The sequence below is a fragment of the Oncorhynchus kisutch genome, linkage group LG7 (genome assembly GCF_002021735.2).
Source record: "Oncorhynchus kisutch isolate 150728-3 linkage group LG7, Okis_V2, whole genome shotgun sequence".
NCBI lineage: Eukaryota > Metazoa > Chordata > Actinopteri > Salmoniformes > Salmonidae > Oncorhynchus > Oncorhynchus kisutch.
In genome coordinates this window covers 8523046-8541297 of record NC_034180.2, presented here as the reverse complement: position 1 = coordinate 8541297, position 18252 = coordinate 8523046, and the positions used below count along the sequence as shown (strand labels likewise).

Here is an 18252-nt window from a genome sequence, read left to right as displayed (position 1 = left end):
TCCATTCAGCCACAAGACCATTGGTGAGGTCGGGCAATAACGTCTGGCTCGCAGTCGGCGTTCCAATTCATCCCAAAGGTGTTTGATGGGGTTGAGGTCAGGGCTCTGTGCAAGCCAGTCAAGTTCTTCCACACTGATCTCAACAAACCATTTCTGTATGAATCTCACTTTTTGCACGGGGGCATTGTCATTCTGAAACAGGAAAGGGCCTTCCCCAAACTGTTGCCACAAAGTTGGAAGCACAGAATCATCTAGAATGTAATTTTATGCTGTAGTGTTAGGATTTCCCTACGCTGGAACTAAGGGGCCTAGCCGAACCATGAAAAACAGCCACAGACCATTATTCCTCCTCCACCAAACTTTACAGTTGGCACTATGCATTGGGGCAGGTAGCGTTCCTCTTTCATCCACCAAACCCAGATTTGTCCGTCTGACTGCCAGATGGGGAAATGTGATTCATCACTTCAGAGAACGTGTTTCCACTGCTCCAGAGTCTAATGGGGGTGAGCTTTACACCACTCCAGCCGACGCTTGGCATTGCGCATGGTGATCTTAGGCTTGTGTGCAGCTGCTCGGCCATGAAAACCCATTTCATGAAGCTCCCGACGAACAGTTCTTGTGCTGAAGTTGCTTCAAGAAGCCGTTTGGAACTCGGTAGTGAGTGTTGCAACCCAGGACAGATGATTTTTATGCGCTATGGGCTTCAGTACTCAACAGTTCCGTTCTGTGAGCTTATGTGGCCTGCCAGTGTTGCTCCTGGACATTTCCACTTCACAATGACCGCAATTTGAGAACTGACTTGTTGGAAAGTCACTGAGCTCTTCAGTAGGCCATTCTACTGCCACTGTTCGTCTATGGAGATTGCATGGCTGTGTGCTCGATTAATCACACCTGTCTTCTGTGGCTGAAATAGCCGAATCAGTTAATTTGAAGGGGTGTCCATATACTTTTGGATATATAGTGTATGACCCATAATACCGGCGCTACGTTGTTTTTCTTTCTATCTTGCATTGGCGGGCCACATTTTACATTAATCAAGCATATCGCGAGCTGTACTAAAACTAGGCCACATGCAGACCTTACCGTTAACCATTTGTCAAGGCTACACCTTGTTCAGTCATGTTACCTCATTTGCTAGCTATAATTAACAACCTGGGTGCGCGTTCAGTAGGACGCAACGTTTTTGGAACGTTCAGATATAAATGCTATGTCGGACAAACACGACTCTCTGACACTTTGAATAAGAACTAACATCTCATCTGTTGATGGAATTTATATCTGAGAACGTTTTGCAACTGAACATGACCCTGGTAGCATTACAGCAGCCTATTCATTCATAGGTTGCATCTCCGTCACTTGGTCGCGTCATTCCATTGTTATGAATGTTCTCAAGGCGCCCTTTACCGGTGGCGACATAGTGGTTCCCTAAAGTGGTGATAAGCCCAGTCATTCTGGACAGAGGCTAACTACTGTTTCGTCTAAATTACACTACTGTGCATGGAAATGTTCAAATATTTAGTAGGAAACAACCTTGCCAGCATTATCATGTCGTCAAATTTACTTTAGACCAGGCCTGGGCAAAGGTTGACCCGGGGAGAGTATGCGGCCCGCGACCTGATTCAATGTGGCCCGAGGAATCATGCTTCGATCACAGAAAGAATTTGCGATAGTAAAGTGTTGAAAAACGTATTTATTATTGCGGGACATTTATTTTGAAGGCACGTATAAATAACTACTGCACTACTGACAGGCTGACACACACGTCACAGTTACAAATAGTAGCTAGATAGAAATAGCACAGAAAATCGTTTTTCAAAGATTTCAAATAAATATGGAACAACAGTTGAAAGACAAGGTACGGGATTTCTTCTATTTCTCATTGACCCTGGATGAGAGCAGTGATGCACGTGACACGGCGCAGTTGTTGATATTCTTTACGAGGCATAACCCCAGACTTTGAAATGACAGAGGCGCTTGCTTCAGTGCAGGCAATGAAGACCACAGCCACAGGGAACGATTTAATGGAGGAGGTTAATAAGTGTGTGGCAAAGCTGGGACTGAGTTTTGAAAAGTTAACCAGTGTGACCACTGATGGGTGCCCCAACTTCACAGGAAAAAATGTTGGTCTTTTGAAAAGGATACAATATCAAGTAACTGAGCTGAACCCAGATCAGAAAATGATTTTCCTGCATTGCATTATTCATCAGGAGATGCTCTGTAAATGTGTTCTGAAAATGAGACATGTTGTGGATACAGTCACTAAAGTGGTAAACTTCATAAGAGCAAAATCTTTAAACAACAGGCAATTGGTCTCACTGTTGAAAGAGACAGAGTCGGGTCATGCAGATCTCCCCTACCACACAAACGTGAGATGACTGAGTTTGGGGAAGGTGCTTAAAAGGGAGTGGGACCTGAAGTCGGAGATTGCTGAGTTTTTGCAAATTAAATGAAAATATGTGGATTTCCCTCAACTGCAAGATAAAGAATGGTTGGCTGATTTTGTCTTCACCGTGGACATCATGGCCCTCACTGAATTCCTAACTACAAGGTGGTTAACGCTCCCACTGACCTGCAACTTGAGCTTATCGATCTTCAGTCTGACACAGTGATTGGAGAACTATTCAAAACAATGTCATCTCTTGATGAAAAAAACTTTCCAAAGATTAGGAGTCATGCTCAGAAGATGTTTGTACTGTTTGGGTCGACCTATGTATGTGAACAGACATTTACAGTGATGAAATAAAACAAGTCAAGGCACAGAACATCTCTTAATGACTCTCACCTCTCAGCAGTCCTGCACATAGCAACGTCAGAAACTATACCTGATTTCAATGCCCTAGTCAATGCCCATCAGACCCTTCACTCGTCACACTGATTGACTAGTTTAAATGTAATGTTGAGGTCTCGCTCTTTCTTATTGTAAGGACCCTGGGTTTATAATCGCGGATATCGACTCTGCCGCTTGAGCATGCTTTTGTGGCACAGTTGATAGCGCACTGGACTTCGGGCTAGTAGGTCGAGGGTTCGAGACCTGCTCCCTGCCTGTTTCATTACATTATGTTTTTGTGCATGCGCGTTGACAAGAGTTCTGTCCGTGGTGCTGAATGCAGTGTACTGTTCCCTCTGTGTAGTTCGTTGCATGTTTAATAATGAAAATAACTACCAAAAGGAGAACATGGATGTGGTTCATTTCTGTGCGAGTTAAAAAAGAAAAATACGTAGCTTATCTGGACGTGATTTACAGTAGATACAGTGCCTTGCGAAAGTATTCGGCCCCCTTGAACTTTGCGACCTTTTGCCACATTTCAGGCTTCAAACATAAAGATATAAAACTGTATTTTTTTGTGAAGAATCAACAACAAGTGGGACACAATCATGAAGTGGAACGACATTTATTGGATATTTCAAAAAAATGTAACAAATCAAAAACGGAAAAATTGGCCGTGCAAAATTATTCAGCCCCCTTAAGTTAATACTTTGTAGCGCCAGCTTTTGCTGCGATTACAGCTGTAAGTCGCTTGGGGTATGTCTCTATCAGTTTTGCACATCGAGAGACTGAAATTTTTTCCCCATTCCTCCTTGCAAAACAGCTCGAGTTCAGTGAGGTTGGATGGAGAGCATTTGAACAGCAGTTTTCAGTTCTTTCCAAAGATTCTCGATTGGATTCAGGTCTGGACTTTGACTTGGCCATTCTAACACCTGGATATGTTTATTTTTGAACCATTCCATTGTAGATTTTGCTTTATGTTTTGGATCATTGTCTTGTTGGAAGACAAATCTCCGTCCCAGTCTCAGGTCTTTTGCAGACTCCATCAGGTTTTCTTCCAGAATGGTCCTGTATTTGGCTCCATCCATCTTCCCATCAATTTTAACCATCTTCCCTGTCCCTGCTGATGAAAAGCAGGCCCAAACCATGATGCTGCCACCACCATGTTTGACAGTGGGGATGGTGTGTTCAGGGTGATGAACTGTGTTGCTTTTACGCCAAACATAACGTTTTGCATTGTTGCCAAAAAGTTCAATTTTGGTTTCATCTGACCAGAGCACCTTCTTCCACATGTTTGGTGTGTCTCCCAGGTGGCTTGTGGCAAACTTTAAACAACACTTTTTATGGATATCTTTAAGAAATGGCTTTCTTCTTGCCACTCTTCCATAAAGGCCAGATTTGTGCAATATACGACTGATTGTTGTCCTATGGACAGAGTCTCCCACCTCAGCTGTAGATCTCTGCAGTTCATCCAGAGTGATCATGGGCCTCTTGGCTGCATCTCTGATCAGTCTTCTCCTTGTATGAGCTGAAAGTTTAGAGGGACGGCCAGGTCTTGGTAGATTTGCAGTGGTCTGATACTCCTTCCATTTCAATATTATCGCTTGCACAGTGCTCCTTGGGATGTTTAAAGCTTGGGAAATATTTTTGTATCCAAATCCGGCTTTAAACTTCTTCACAACAGTATCTCGGACCTGCCTGGTGTGTTCCTTGTTCTTCATGATGCTCTCTGCGCTTTTAAAGGACCTCTGAGACTATCACAGTGCAGGTGCATTTATACGGAGACTTGATTACACACAGGTGGATTGTATTTATCATCATTAGTCATTTAGGTCAACATTGGATCATTCAGAGATCCTCACTGAACTTCTGGAGAGAGTTTGCTGCACTGAAAGTAAAGGGGCTGAATAATTTTGCACGCCCAATTTTTCAGTTTTTGATTTGTTAAAAAAGTTTGAAATATCCAATAAATGTCGTTCCACTTCATGATTGTGTCCCACTTGTTGTTGATTCTTCACAAAAAAATACAGTTTTATATCTTTATGTTAGAAGCCTGAAATGTGGCAAAAGGTCGCAAAGTTCAAGGGGGCCGAATACTTTCGCAAGGCACTGTATCTGTCAGCGCAGTCATACACATGATGTATAATCCTGTAATATGATTCTGGCCCACGATGGCAAAAAAAAATATTCTAATGTGGTCCTCCATGGAAAATAATTGCCCAGGCCTGTTTTAGACAGATGGCAATGTTGTAATTAGCTAGCTAGCAACGTTTGTCAAAAATAGCTAGCAATGCTAACGTTATCTAGCTCAAATCCGGTGGCCTCCTCTCAATCTTCATTGTATTTCCAAGCCACTGTAATGCAGTCTTCATCAGTGCTCATTGACGATGCATTAAGTAGAATGCTCAATCGGGCATCAGTCCAAAACGAACGTTCAAACAAATTTTGTGACGAAACATGCAAACATTTGGTGGCACAGAAAGAAATGAACTAAATTCCTCTTGCCACTGCACTACCCTAACGAAAAAAGATTGCAGACAGAGCGCAGTACAATACAGTATAACTGCAGCAGTTAAAGTGCAGTCTAACTATATGTTGCAAATACTGTGTCCAAAATAACGTTGTTTTTTTACTACAGTAATTTTTCAGTGTAGATGCAGTTTTACAGTGTAGTATATTTTAACTGCAGTTATTCTGCAATTACTGCGTCCAGAATACCAGTCGACTGCAGTTACTGCACTTTTACTGCAGTTTCAAATGTTCAATATTTTTTGTAAGGGTATATCTGACTGGGTAAATAACTTTATTTTTAGGTCATGTGGACCCAGTGACTCAGACTTGAGCACTTGGACCAGGACTCGAGCACAGGGGACTTGGGACTCGATTCGGACTCAAGGTTTAGTGACTTGATTACATCATCGGGTGAAACTGGCATTAGCTTCCATTCAGTGGTGGGAAAAGTAGAAAATTGTAATGCCTGAGTAAAAGTTAAGGTACCTTAATAGAAAGTGACTCAAGTAAAAGTGAAAGTCAACCAGTAAAATACTACTTGAGTCTAAAATACTACTTGAGTCTAAAAGTATTTGGTTATAAATATATTTAAGTTTCAAAAGCAAATGTAATTTCTAAAATGTACTTAAGTATCAAAAGTCAAAGTAAAAGTATAAATAATTTCAATTTCCTTATATTAAGCAAACCAGACAGCCCCATTTATTTTTTATTTTTTAATTCACGGATAGCTAGGGGCACACTCCCAACACTCAGACGTCATTTAAAAAACGAATCATGTGTGTTTAGTGAGTCCGCCAAATCATGGGCAGTTGGGATGACCAGGGATGTTCTCTTGATGAGTACGTGACTCAGACCATTTTCCTGTCCTGCCAAGCATTCATAATTTAATTTTACCTTTGGGTGTCAGGGGAAAATATATGGAGTAAAAAGTACATTATTTTCTTTAGGAATGTCGTGAAGTAAATAAAAAATAGTAAAGTAAAGTACAGATACCCCCCCAAAACGAATACATTTTTACTTGAGTACTTTACACCACTACCCCCGTTATACTTTCAGACACCAATGTGGCAGCGGAACGTTGAAAACAATGGCAATGACGCGACCAAGTGGCGGAGGTGCAACCCGTACTACTTTGCCAATACAGTACTTTGCTCCACCATCTGGTGCTACTCTCTCTCTCTCCCTGTGAAAGTGTGTATCTGTTTGTTTTGTATGTCATGTGCAATATCTATGTAGGCTGAATAGGACATTTACATGGCCAGATAATTCTTATATATATATGTTTGTCAGGATGTAGGATGTTATGCAGTAAAATATGTTCATAGGACAAGGCAATGTATGTTTGTGCACATGGAAGTCAGTGATTCATGTTTACTATTGGTTAATGAGGCCATACAAATGTGACGCAACTCAAATGAAAGGGTGTTTAGTTGACAAACATGACCCACAGTTTTCATCATTTTGACAATGACTAGACTAAATCATTATTCAAATAACAAATGTGACTGTCACGGATCCCTCCGGAACTTTCATTACCCTCCCCTGTTCCCACTGAGTAGTACTTGTATATGTGTGCCCTTTGGTTTCCATTGGGCTGTCGATTATTGTTACAATGTCCGTTGGTGTGTGTGAGTACCTGTGCTGTGTGTTTTGGGCTTTCGTGCCCTTGTGGATGGTGCAGATGATTACGGGTCTCATCCCGTGTGTTAATCATTGTGCGCCTGTGTTAGAGGTACACCTCCGCTCTTTTGTTTTGGGTTTCTACCCTGTGTTTTGTTACATGTTTGTGTGGTCTTCGTCCCCGTGCCTTTACACGGCACGCCGTAACTTGGGCTTAATAAAAAAACAACTATTACGCATTCCTGCGCCTGTCTCCCGATCCATCATACCAACTTGACAGTGACTAAGACTGAAATATATTTTGTAAAAATGACTAAGGCCAGACTAAATTTAAATAAGAGTGCCAAAATGAACACTGACATGTAGCCAGTGTTCTTGTTGCAAGGTGAGTTATCAGCATTTTGTTTATTTACCTGTATATGGGTAGATATGGTAGGCATGGTCATGTGACTGTGTTCCTACCTGTATTGGGCCACGTTCGGTAGGGAAATGTTGTGGAACGTGGCAGATCAAAATATCACAAATAGAGCTGACATGATTCCTTTTTTACATTTCAGAGAGAGGCATATTTGTCTATATATATTTAAAAAAAATAAAAAACGTTTACCCCTGTTTCTCCCCAATTTCGTGGTATCTAATTGGTAGTTAGTCTTGTCTCATCGCTGCAACTCCCGTACGGACTCGGGAGAGGTAAAGGTCGAGAGCCGTGCATCCTTCGAAACAACCCTGCCAAGCCGCACTGTTTCTTGACACCGCTTAACCCGGAAGCCAGCCGCACCAATGTGACGGAGGAAACACCGTCCTCCTGGCAACCGTGTCAGCGTGCATTGCGCCTGGTCCGCCACAGGAGTCCCAATAGCGCGATAGAACAAGAATATCCCCTAACCCGGGCGACGCTGGGCTGATTGTGCACCGCCCCATGGGTGTCCTGGTCGCGGCCGGCAGCGACTGAGCCTGGACTCGTACCATTATCTCTAGTGGCACAGCCTTAGACCACTGCGCCACTCGGGAGGCCCCCCATATCTTTCTATATTTCCACAACGCTGTGTCCTGTTGAACGCAACCCAGGTGAGCTGTGTGCGGTAGGGTCATGTGGCTGTCTTCTTACCTGTACAGGCAGGTTGTCTATCATCTGGATGACTCCGAAGGTGACCAGTAGAACGTTGGTGATGATGAAAGCACGGATGGCGTTTGTCAGTTTCTGGATCTTCCTGTCTCTCTTCGGGGGTTCAGGTTGGCTGGAAAGAAGAGGTCAGGGATGAAAAAAATATATTTTTAAATGTAAGCATCAGGAAAATACCATGGGTTGTGTTTATTAGGGAACGCCACAGAAGATATTTAAACTTTTATTTTTTTATTACAAAGGAAAGCGAAAATTTGCATTTTAGTCCGTTTTCTTTCGTTAGATGTCTAATGAACACAACCCGGGCTCTCTCTCAGCATGCCATGCTTGGTCCCTTCTGAATTATTTCTCCCTTAAAGAGAGTGGCGCAGTGGTCTAAGGCACATCATCTCAGTGCTAGAAGCGTCACTACAGACACCCTGGTTTGAATCCAGGCTGTATCACAACTGGCCGTGATTGGGAGTCCCATAGGGTGGCGTGTAATTTTCCCAGGGTCGTCCAGGTTTGGCCGGTGTAGGCCGTCATTGTAAATAAGAATTTGTTCTTAACTGACCTGCCTAGTTAAATAAAGATTTAAAAAATAAAGACAGCTGAGTGACCAATTTTAGTCAACTGCTGTCCATCTCTCCAAAGGGATGAACAGCTTATGTCACCATCTAGTGGTGGTTTTGTATTAATGCATCCCAGGCACCAATATGCACATGCATGTAAAATACCTAGGGCCCAGAGATTTTCTTGGTGGGCTGTAAGTGTAAACACTGTCCAATCAGCATGATGGATGAGATGGGTGGTTTATAACCGAAGTTCCTATGTTCTCTCTCTCTCTCTTTGTTCCGTTCTCTCTCCGTTTCACTCTGTCACACACACGCGCGCACACACACGAATGTGCACGCACACACGCACACCTCTGGTCTACGTCGCACTCCTTCATCCTCCAGTCCATGATGTAGCCAATCAGAGGACAGGTGAGCAGGCAGAGCAGCTGCAGAGAGCCAAACACTGACGAGTAGAAACCCACTAAGGAGAGGAGACACACAGTCAGAAAACACACACACACGTACATACATGTGCACATACACAGTCACTATGCATTACCACACACACTCTCTTTCTCTCACACGCCCGAACGCACGCACAAACACACCCCTCAACGCACACACACAAGCTTCCAATACCAAACCAGGATCTCTCTCTGTTTCATCCTCTCACCTTGTTGCTCTGCCTCCATCAATAGCTCCTTAGAGGCTGAAAACAAAAACACACAGAAAGTCAAGGAAGTCACAAATTCACACCCACTTCACACCCATCATAACAAATCCCAGATGCCATTCTCCGACAACTGTGACCATCCGGTGCCACAGATATTCAAGTCAAGTTTTATTTTGTAATCTCAATATACTTGACAAAAAATAAAGATGAAGATATGTGACAGAATAAAGAAAGACTAACCGCTGCGCTCATGTTTTGTTTAACAGCACTTGAAGTGAAACAGAATGTGAGCTACTACGAAATCAGTCTGCTTTCACAAGGCAAATGGGACAGTGCCCACGACTTAAAAGCCTTCACAAGTGATTGGTCCTTACGGTGTGGGTCGCCGTGGGTAACCAGGAACTCCAGCATCTTGTTCATGGCGCCCATAAAGAAGATGATGCGTAGCTGGGTCATCGCCATGGTGATGAGACTCCACAAGAAGATGGGCGAGCAGACTGAACTACGGAAAGGAGGGCCACCTGTCGGGGGAAAGAAGGGGAGGGGGGGGGGGGTAAGAATTAAACATGAGATCATGACACTAGGCTAAGTTACTTTTTCAATTTGTTAACACATTTTTATTAAAAAGTTGAACAGATTAAAGTAGGGTTGAACTCAATACCGTCCAAAAGGTGGCGCTACAAAGTATTAACTTAAAGGGGGCTGAATAATTTTGCACGCCCAATTTTTCTGTTTTTGATTTGTTAAAAAAGTTTGAAATATCCAATAAATGTCGTTCCACTTCATGATTGTGTCCCACTTGTTGTTGATTCTTCACAAAAAAAATACAGTTTTATATCTTTATGTTTGAAGCCTGAAATGTGGCAAAAGGTCGCAAAGTTCAAGGGGGCCGAATACTTTCGCAAGGCACTGTATGTCTAGTTCTGACCAGTTCTAACCGTTTTTGTTGTTGATCCCATGCTATTCCTCACCCTGTGTCTGTTCTCCAGTTGGGAGCTGCTCTGACGAGGGATCTGGTTCCTGCTGCTTCGCAGCCATCTTCTCTTCCACCGTGGTCACATGACTGTAGAATCTGTCCCCCGTCACCTTGTCATCCATCACCATGCCACTCAGCTTCACCTCCTTACTGTGGGAGCAAGGGGGAGGGAGAGAGGGAGAGAGAGACTCCCTCAACGATTTTTGGGTTACTGTAACAGTCTATAACGTTAGAGTTACGTCATGTAATGTTGTGTTTATGATAGTAACGTTGTCATGAATACTGACGTGTAGCGGATGTCCTCCGGTGCGGGGAAAGACTCCCCCGGCCAATTGAGGAAGCAGTTGAGGAAGACGAGACCGGCTAGCCCCGACCACACCCACATGATCACCCTGAAGGACACACCTAGATCATAGATCAGCTGGAGGGAAGAAACAGAAGGAGGGAGGGAGAGAAGTAGAGGTTAGAAAATGCAACTATAATATATCACGATATCAAGTAAAGCCATCAAGTGATGCCTTTCTGTGAATCCTCAATCAATCAACAAACCAATCAACATTTGTCACAAGGTGCTCGAGGTAACAAACAACTGACCTAAACTCCCAGAGGGAACTGAGGAGTAACTCTCCTACCTTGACTCCAGGGAAGGTGACGGCTGAAGAGGCGTAGGAGCCGATCATTAGAGACAGGATAGTGGAGCGCACGTTCCCAAACATGTTGGGCAACTAGGAGACAGAGAGAAGGGGGGGCAGAGAGGTAGTGAGATGGGAAACAGCGAGAGTGGGAGATAGAAAAGAGGGAGGGAGAGGAAGTCGGACAAAGATCACAGGTGAGCAGTGACTGTATTAACTGAATCCAGCGATTCTTTTTTGCAAATTGATGGAAAATGAAACGCAGAAATATCAAATGTACATATCTATTCACACCCCTGAGTCAATACTTTGTAGAAGCATTTTTGGCGGCGATTAGAGCTCTGAGTCTTTCTGGGTAAGGCTCTAAGAGCTTTGCACACCTGGATTGTACAATATTTGCCCATTATTCTTACAACAAAAAAATATTCAAGCTCTGTCATGTTGATTGTTGATCATTGCCAGACAGCCGTTTCAAGTCAAATCAAATTGTGTTTATCACATGCGCCGAATACAACAGGTGCATGTGATAATTGTCAATAATGACAATCACCTTACAGTGAAATGCTTACGTACAAGACCTTAACCAACAAAGCTTTAAGAAGTTAAGAAATGTTTAAGTAAAAAATAGAAAATAAAAGTAACAAATAATTAATGTGCGGGTGCACTGGTTAGTCGAGGTAATATGCACATGTAGGTAGAGTTAAAGTGACTATGCATAGATAATAAACAGAGTAGCAACAGTGTAAAAGAGGGGTCTGGGTAGCCCTTTGATTAGCTGTTCAGGAGTCTTATGGCTTGGGGGGTAGAAGCTGTTAAGAAGCCTTTTGGTCCTAGACTTGGCGCTCTGGTACCGCTTGCCGTGCGTTAGCAGAGAGAACAATCTATGACTTGGGTGGCTGGAGTCTTTGATCATGTCTTTCCATAGATTTCCATGCCAATTTAAGTCAAAACTGTAACTAGGCCACTCAGGAACATTCAACGTCGTCTTGGTAAGCAACTCCAGTGTATATTTGGCCTTGTGTTTTAGGTTATTGTCCTGCTGAAAGGTGAATTCATCTCCCAGTGTCTGTTGGAAAGCAGACTGAACCAGGTTTTCCTTTAGGGTTTTGCCTGCGCTTATAGCTGCGCTTATTCCGTTTATTTTTTCCCAGAAAAAAAAAAACTCCCTTGTCCTTGACGATGACAAGCATACCCACAACATGATGTAGCCACCACCACACTTGAAAAGATATGATAAATATACAATGTGATGTGTTGTGTTGGATTTGCCCCAAACATAACACTTTGTATTCAGGACAAAAATGTAATTTCCTTGTTGCAAACAAGATGCATGTTTAGGAATATTTTTATTCTTTACAGGCTTCCTTCTTTTCACTCTAATTTAGGTTAGTATTATGGAGTAACTACAATATTGTTGATCCATCCTCAGTTTTCTCCTGTCACAGCCATTCAACTCTGTAACTGTTTTAAAAGTCACCATTGACCTCATGGTGAAAATCCCTGAGCAGTTTCCTTCCTCTCCGGCAACTGTTAGGGTGGACACCTGTATCGTTGTCGTGACTGGGTGTATTGATACACCATCTAAAGTGTAATTCATAACTTCACCATGCTCAAATGGATATTCAGTGTCTGCTTTAAAAAAAAATGTTTTACTACAATTCTACCAATTGGTGTCGTTCTTTGCGAGGCATTGAAATACCTCCCTGGTATTTGTGGTTGAATCTGTGCTTGAAATTCACATTTGGGAAAAGTAAAAGGGTGTGAATACTTCCGGAAGGCAGTGGAAGTGCTCAAGATGCAATTCTATGAAAGTAACACCAGGTGGCGATATGAGCTGTTCCATCTTTATGGAGAGGGTCCTAATATGCAGTTTTGCAACATGTGTTAGTTAGGTCAGTTACTCTGCTGCATTAGGAGACACATGCTAGCCTGAGGCAGGGGGAATAGCCTTGCTTTGTATTCACAGCCTCTGACTTGGCATATAATATTGCTACACAAGTAGAAGGTTGATTTTAGACATTTTTTGGTCGCTGGCACTTTTGCAAAACAAACAGTTTTAACTTGGAAACGGTAGAAAATGTGGACATATGGGGTTATGAATGAACAAATGCCATACAAGAGGTCTTGTAGTTGCCTTCCTATTTTCCTCACTCATTCTCTCCCTTGTCTTTTTGGAGGACGTTGTGCAAGTACTGAGCGTCTGCGTGCCAAAAATTCATTTTTTTGTTGTGGTTGCTGTGAATGTGTGTGTGCGTGGAATTGTGCAGGTGGCACAGTAGAAGCAGTGTCCTCCTTAACCTGCCGAAGTAATACCCAACACAAACAGCTGTGAGTATTTCCCCCTGTGTCGTGCCAACGACACTGTGCCAGTGCCAGCCTACGCAGATATAAAGACACACAGATAACAACGTACATCACGTCAGACTGTGTGTTGTCACCACTCTGCCACTTTGGAAAACATCGCCTGATCTCGCGAGCTGACATGAATGTTCGCTGCACAGAGCGGTAAATTAGTTCAAGTTAAATATAGTGACAACACGTACTGTGTCACCACACTGAGCTTAAATACATACCAGAAATTGTGACACAATTTCTCTATGGGGGCTTGAATCAAATTGATGTGATTTAACTTTTTTTGTACATTGTATATAAACGTACAGACTCAGAGCAACAGCACTGTTTGCACTTCTCTTTACAGATGTGTGTTACGATTTGAAGTAGCACCCTATTCACTATATAGTGCACTACTTTTGACCACTACGTAGGGAATATGGTGCCATTTCGGATGCAAACTATGTCACTCCACACTGTGCCAAGCTGAGCTTAAAGAGTGATATCAAACACCATTGTGCTAACCTCTATTTAAAGATGTGCATTACACCTGGAACCTATAAAGACAGCATCGATGTAAACAAGTTATATAAATAATAACTCTGTGTATCGTTCCCATCCGTCATCCCTTCACTATTTGTTCAATAGAAATCTGAAAATAGGGAAAAGGTGGGAATTACCACTCCTTCATAAAATATATATTCTTCTGATGCTTGGGCTTCTGATGCTTGGGCTTCTGATGCTTCTGAAGCTCTCTCTTTTAACAATTAAATGCACAATTGGGCAGTTCTCTCTTTTTAACAATTAAATGCCAAAAAATTAACAAAAAAAACAGGAAGAAGCAAAACACACACACACACACACACACACACACACACACACACACACACACACACACACACACACACACACACACACACACACACACACACACACTTTGACACCCTATTTCCAGTTGGTCACATTCTAAGTTTAACTGAGGACAATATCCCACTCTCTCCCTCTCTATATCTTTCCTGTTTTCCACAACAGTCTCTCTCCCTGTTTTTCTATTCTTATCACCCCCCCCCACCACCAATTTAACCCTGCTGATAGTGACATACCAGCCAGTACCACAGTTTTCCAGACCAAGTAACCTGACCAGGAACAAACCTGTGCCCTACACTTACTATATAGAACCCCTAGGGTTCTGATTAAAGAACCCTTCAAAAGGGTTCTATATAGAACCTTAAGGGTTGCTATATGAAGTGATAGAACCATTTTTGGTACTACATAGAAACCTTTTTCCTACGAGTGTAGTTTTAGCCAATAACTAGGGCCTGCAGGTTTCCCTGGTCAGGTCTTGGCAGAGGTACGGATAAAGTTGCCCTATGACCATGACCATTCTCTCTCCAGGTCCTGTCGATCAGTGTACGGGTCATGGCTGAGCTCCAGCTCGTTCTTAATGAACCATCGGGGGTATTCGGGGGCCTCAGCTACGTGCCCCCACACACACACTACCATGGACATGGACTGACAGACAGAGACAGGCAGACAGAACCAAAGGTTGACATTATTTAGGTGGATGGAACGAAAGAGTCAATGACTTGGAGGGAAACGTGTGACTCGTTTGCCATGTCGTGCAGTGCTCTACAGTGCAACCGTTTACTTGCATATGCACCTAAATATTTTTGCTGCGACCTGGAGCTTTAATTTAGGAATACCAGTGCGCCAAGACCCACACATGAAAGGGCTCTACGCCAAGTCAGCGTAGAGCCCTTTCATGTGTGGGTATCAGAGCAGGCTGGTGGGAGGAGCTATAGGAGGATGCGCAAATTGTAATGGCGGGAATTAAATTAATGGAATGGTCTCAAACACACCCAACATACGGAAAGCAACGCTTGACTCCGTTCCATGAATTCCATTCCAGCCATTACAATGAGCCCGTCCTCCTATAGCTCCTCCCACCAGCCTCCTCTGGTGGGTATGTGTACATGTACGTGTGTGAAAGAGGCAGAGAGTGTGTGAGAGAGAGGTAGAGGTACAGACAGAGAGGTACAGGGACAGACAGAGAGGTAGAGAGAGAGGTAGAGGGACAGACAGTGAGGTACAGGGACAGACAGAGAGGTAGAGAGAGAGGTAGAGGGACAGACAGAGGTAGAGGGACAGACAGAGAGGTAGAGGGACAGACAGTGAGGTAGAGGGACAGACAGAGAGGTAGAGGGACAGAGAGAGAGGTAGAGGTACGGAGAGAGAGGTAAGGGAAAGACAGAGAGGTAAAGGGACAGACAGAGAGGTAAAGGGACAGACAGAGGTAGAGGGAGAGGTAGAGGGACAGACAGAGAGGTATAGGGACAGACAGAGCGGTAGAGAGAGATAGATAGAGGGACAGATAGAGAGGTAGAGGGACAGACAGTGAGGTAGAGGGACAGACAGTGAGTTAGAGGGATAGACAGTGAGGTAGAGGGACGGAGAGAGAGGTAGAGGGACAGACAGAGAGGTAGAGGGACAGACAGAGAGGTAGAGGGACAGACAGAGAGGTAGAGGGACAGACAGAGAGGTAGAGGGACAGAGAGAGAGGTAGAGAGACACAGAGAGGGTAGGAAGATGGGTGAACTCGATAAAAAGCAGGGAGCTTTAAAAACAGAATGAGAGGGGACTCTTTTGGTAGGTACACCTACAGCTCTGTGGAACACTGGGTCTGTACATAGTCAATGGTAGGCTGAGAGGGGACTCTTTTGGTAGGTACACCTACAGCTCATCCCTTGGCAGCAGCACTGTAGACTACTTCCTCACCGACCTCAACCCAGAGTCTCCCAGAGTCTTCACAGTCAGCCCAATAACACCTCTCTCAGACCACAGTAAAATCACAGTGTATCTGAGAAGAGCAGAACCCAACCATGAAGCATCACGGCCCAATAAATGACATGGTACTAAACAGGCCTATAGATGGAGTGCAAACAGTACAGACATCTACCAAAAAGCAATTAGTATCCAAAAAAATGCAATCTCTCCTGGACAACTTTTTATCCTTAACATTCTCCTACAGCAATTAAGGTGTAAATTTGGCTGTTTGGAACAAACTTTATATTTGACAAATTAGCCTCCTTGGCTTATCTAAAGAAGCATAAGAGCAAACCAGAAATAACAGATAATGAAAAATGGTTTGATAATGATTGCAAAAATCTAAGAAAGTCATTGAGAAATATATCTAATCAAAAACACAGAGAACCAGACAACAAAAATATACTCCTTCAATTTGGGGAAACACTGAAGCAATACAAACACACACTAAGAACAGAGGAACAGAACATTAGAAATCAGCTGGATGGAATTGAGGAATCCATAGAATCAAACCACTTCTGGGAGAATTGGAATAAATTAAACAAACCTCATCAGGAGAACTGACTATCCAAAATGGGATGCAAACCTCTACAGCAATATAACAAAGAGCCCAGAACAAAAAGATATACAAGAAAAATTACAAATCCTTGAATCAGCAGTCAAAGACTATCAGAATCCTGTGGATACCCCAATTACAGAAGAAGAATTATTGGAAAAACTATGCACTCTCCAACCCAAAAAGGCCTGTGGTGCTGATGGTATTTTAAATGAAATGATCAAATATACAGACCACATATTTAAATTGGCTATACTCAAACTCTTCAACATTATCCTCACTGCAGGTATTTCCCCCGATATTTGAAACCAGGGATTGATCACACCAATCTATAAAAATGGAGACAAATTTGACCCAAATAATTACAGAGGAATTTGCGTTAACAGCAACTTGGGGGAAATTCTCTGCAGTATTATAAATAGCAGACTACATAATTTCCTTGACGAACACAACGTCCTGAGCAGAAGCCAGATTGGATTTCAATTTTTTTTCCGTACGACAGACCACATTTACACCCTCCACACTCTAATTGATAAACAAGTAAACCAAAACAAAGGCTAAATCTTCTCGTGTTTTGTAGATTTCAAGAAAGCATTTGATTCAATTTGGCAGGAAGGTCTTTTTTATAAACTAATAGAAAGTGGTATTGGAGGGAAAACATATGATTTTAATAAATCAATGTACACTAAAAACAAATGTGTAGTTAAAATTGGCAACAAGCAAACAGACTTCTTCTCTCAGGGACGGGGAGTGAAACAGGGCTGCCCAATAAGTCCAACACTATTTAACATTTACATTAATGAATTGGCAAAAACATTAGAAGTATCGGAAGCACCTGGTATCACCCTACACAACACTGAAATCAAGTGTCTGCTGTACGCAGGTGACCTGGTGCTGCTGTCTCCCACTAAAGAGGGGTTACAGCAGCACCTAGATCGTCTTCACGGGTTCTGTCAGACCTGGGCTCTGACCGTTAACCTAAAAAAAATATATATATAATGATATTCCAAAAAAGGTCAGGAAATAAGGATGACAAATGTAAATTCTATTTGGACACAGTTCTATTAGAAAACACCAAAAACTACACATATCTAGGACTAAATATCAGCAACACAGGTAGCTTTCACATGGCTGTGAATGAGCTGAGAGACAAATTAAGAAGATCATTCTATGCCATTAAAAGGAACATCAAAATCGAAATTCCAATTAGAATCTGGCTCAAAATGTTTCAATCAGTTATAGAACCAATTGCTCTATATGGCAGTGAAGTATGGGGTCCAATCTCTAATAATGAATTTACCAAATGGGACAAAAATCGGCATGCAGAGTTTTGAAAGACTGTATTGCAAGTGCAAAGAAAAACTCAACATAACGCATGTAGAGCAGAATTGGGCCAATACCCCCTCCTCATTCGAATAGAAAAAAGAGCCATTAAATTTTACAACCATCTAAAAACAAGTGACCCCAAAACATTCCATCACACAGCTCTACAATGTCAAGAGATGAAACAAGAGAAGAGTCCCCTCAGCCAGCTGGTTCTGAGGCTCAGTTCACCAACCCAAACCAACCCCAGAGAGCCTCAGGACAGCACTCAGAAAATCTGGCCCAACCAAATAATCACAAAACAAAAAGAAAAATATATCACCTATTGGAAAGACACCACAAAAAAATCTAGGTAAACTTCAATGCTATTTGGCTCTAAAC

The 18252-nt window shown here is 42.7% G+C and overlaps 1 protein-coding gene across 1 annotated transcript in view; it reads right to left on the bottom strand.

Annotated features, from left to right (window-relative positions):
* LOC109894150 (large neutral amino acids transporter small subunit 3) overlaps nt 1-18252 on the bottom strand; it is a 44572-nt gene that overhangs the window by 5970 nt on the left and 20350 nt on the right. The window contains exons 6-12 of the mRNA XM_020487394.2: nt 10839-10931; nt 10494-10627; nt 10202-10356; nt 9605-9751; nt 9231-9266; nt 8927-9038; nt 8007-8136 (exon numbers count right to left, since the gene is read on the bottom strand). Of these exons, the coding sequence (XP_020342983.2) occupies nt 8007-8136; nt 8927-9038; nt 9231-9266; nt 9605-9751; nt 10202-10356; nt 10494-10627; nt 10839-10931 (807 nt within the window). The remainder of the gene's footprint in view (nt 1-8006; nt 8137-8926; nt 9039-9230; nt 9267-9604; nt 9752-10201; nt 10357-10493; nt 10628-10838; nt 10932-18252) is intronic.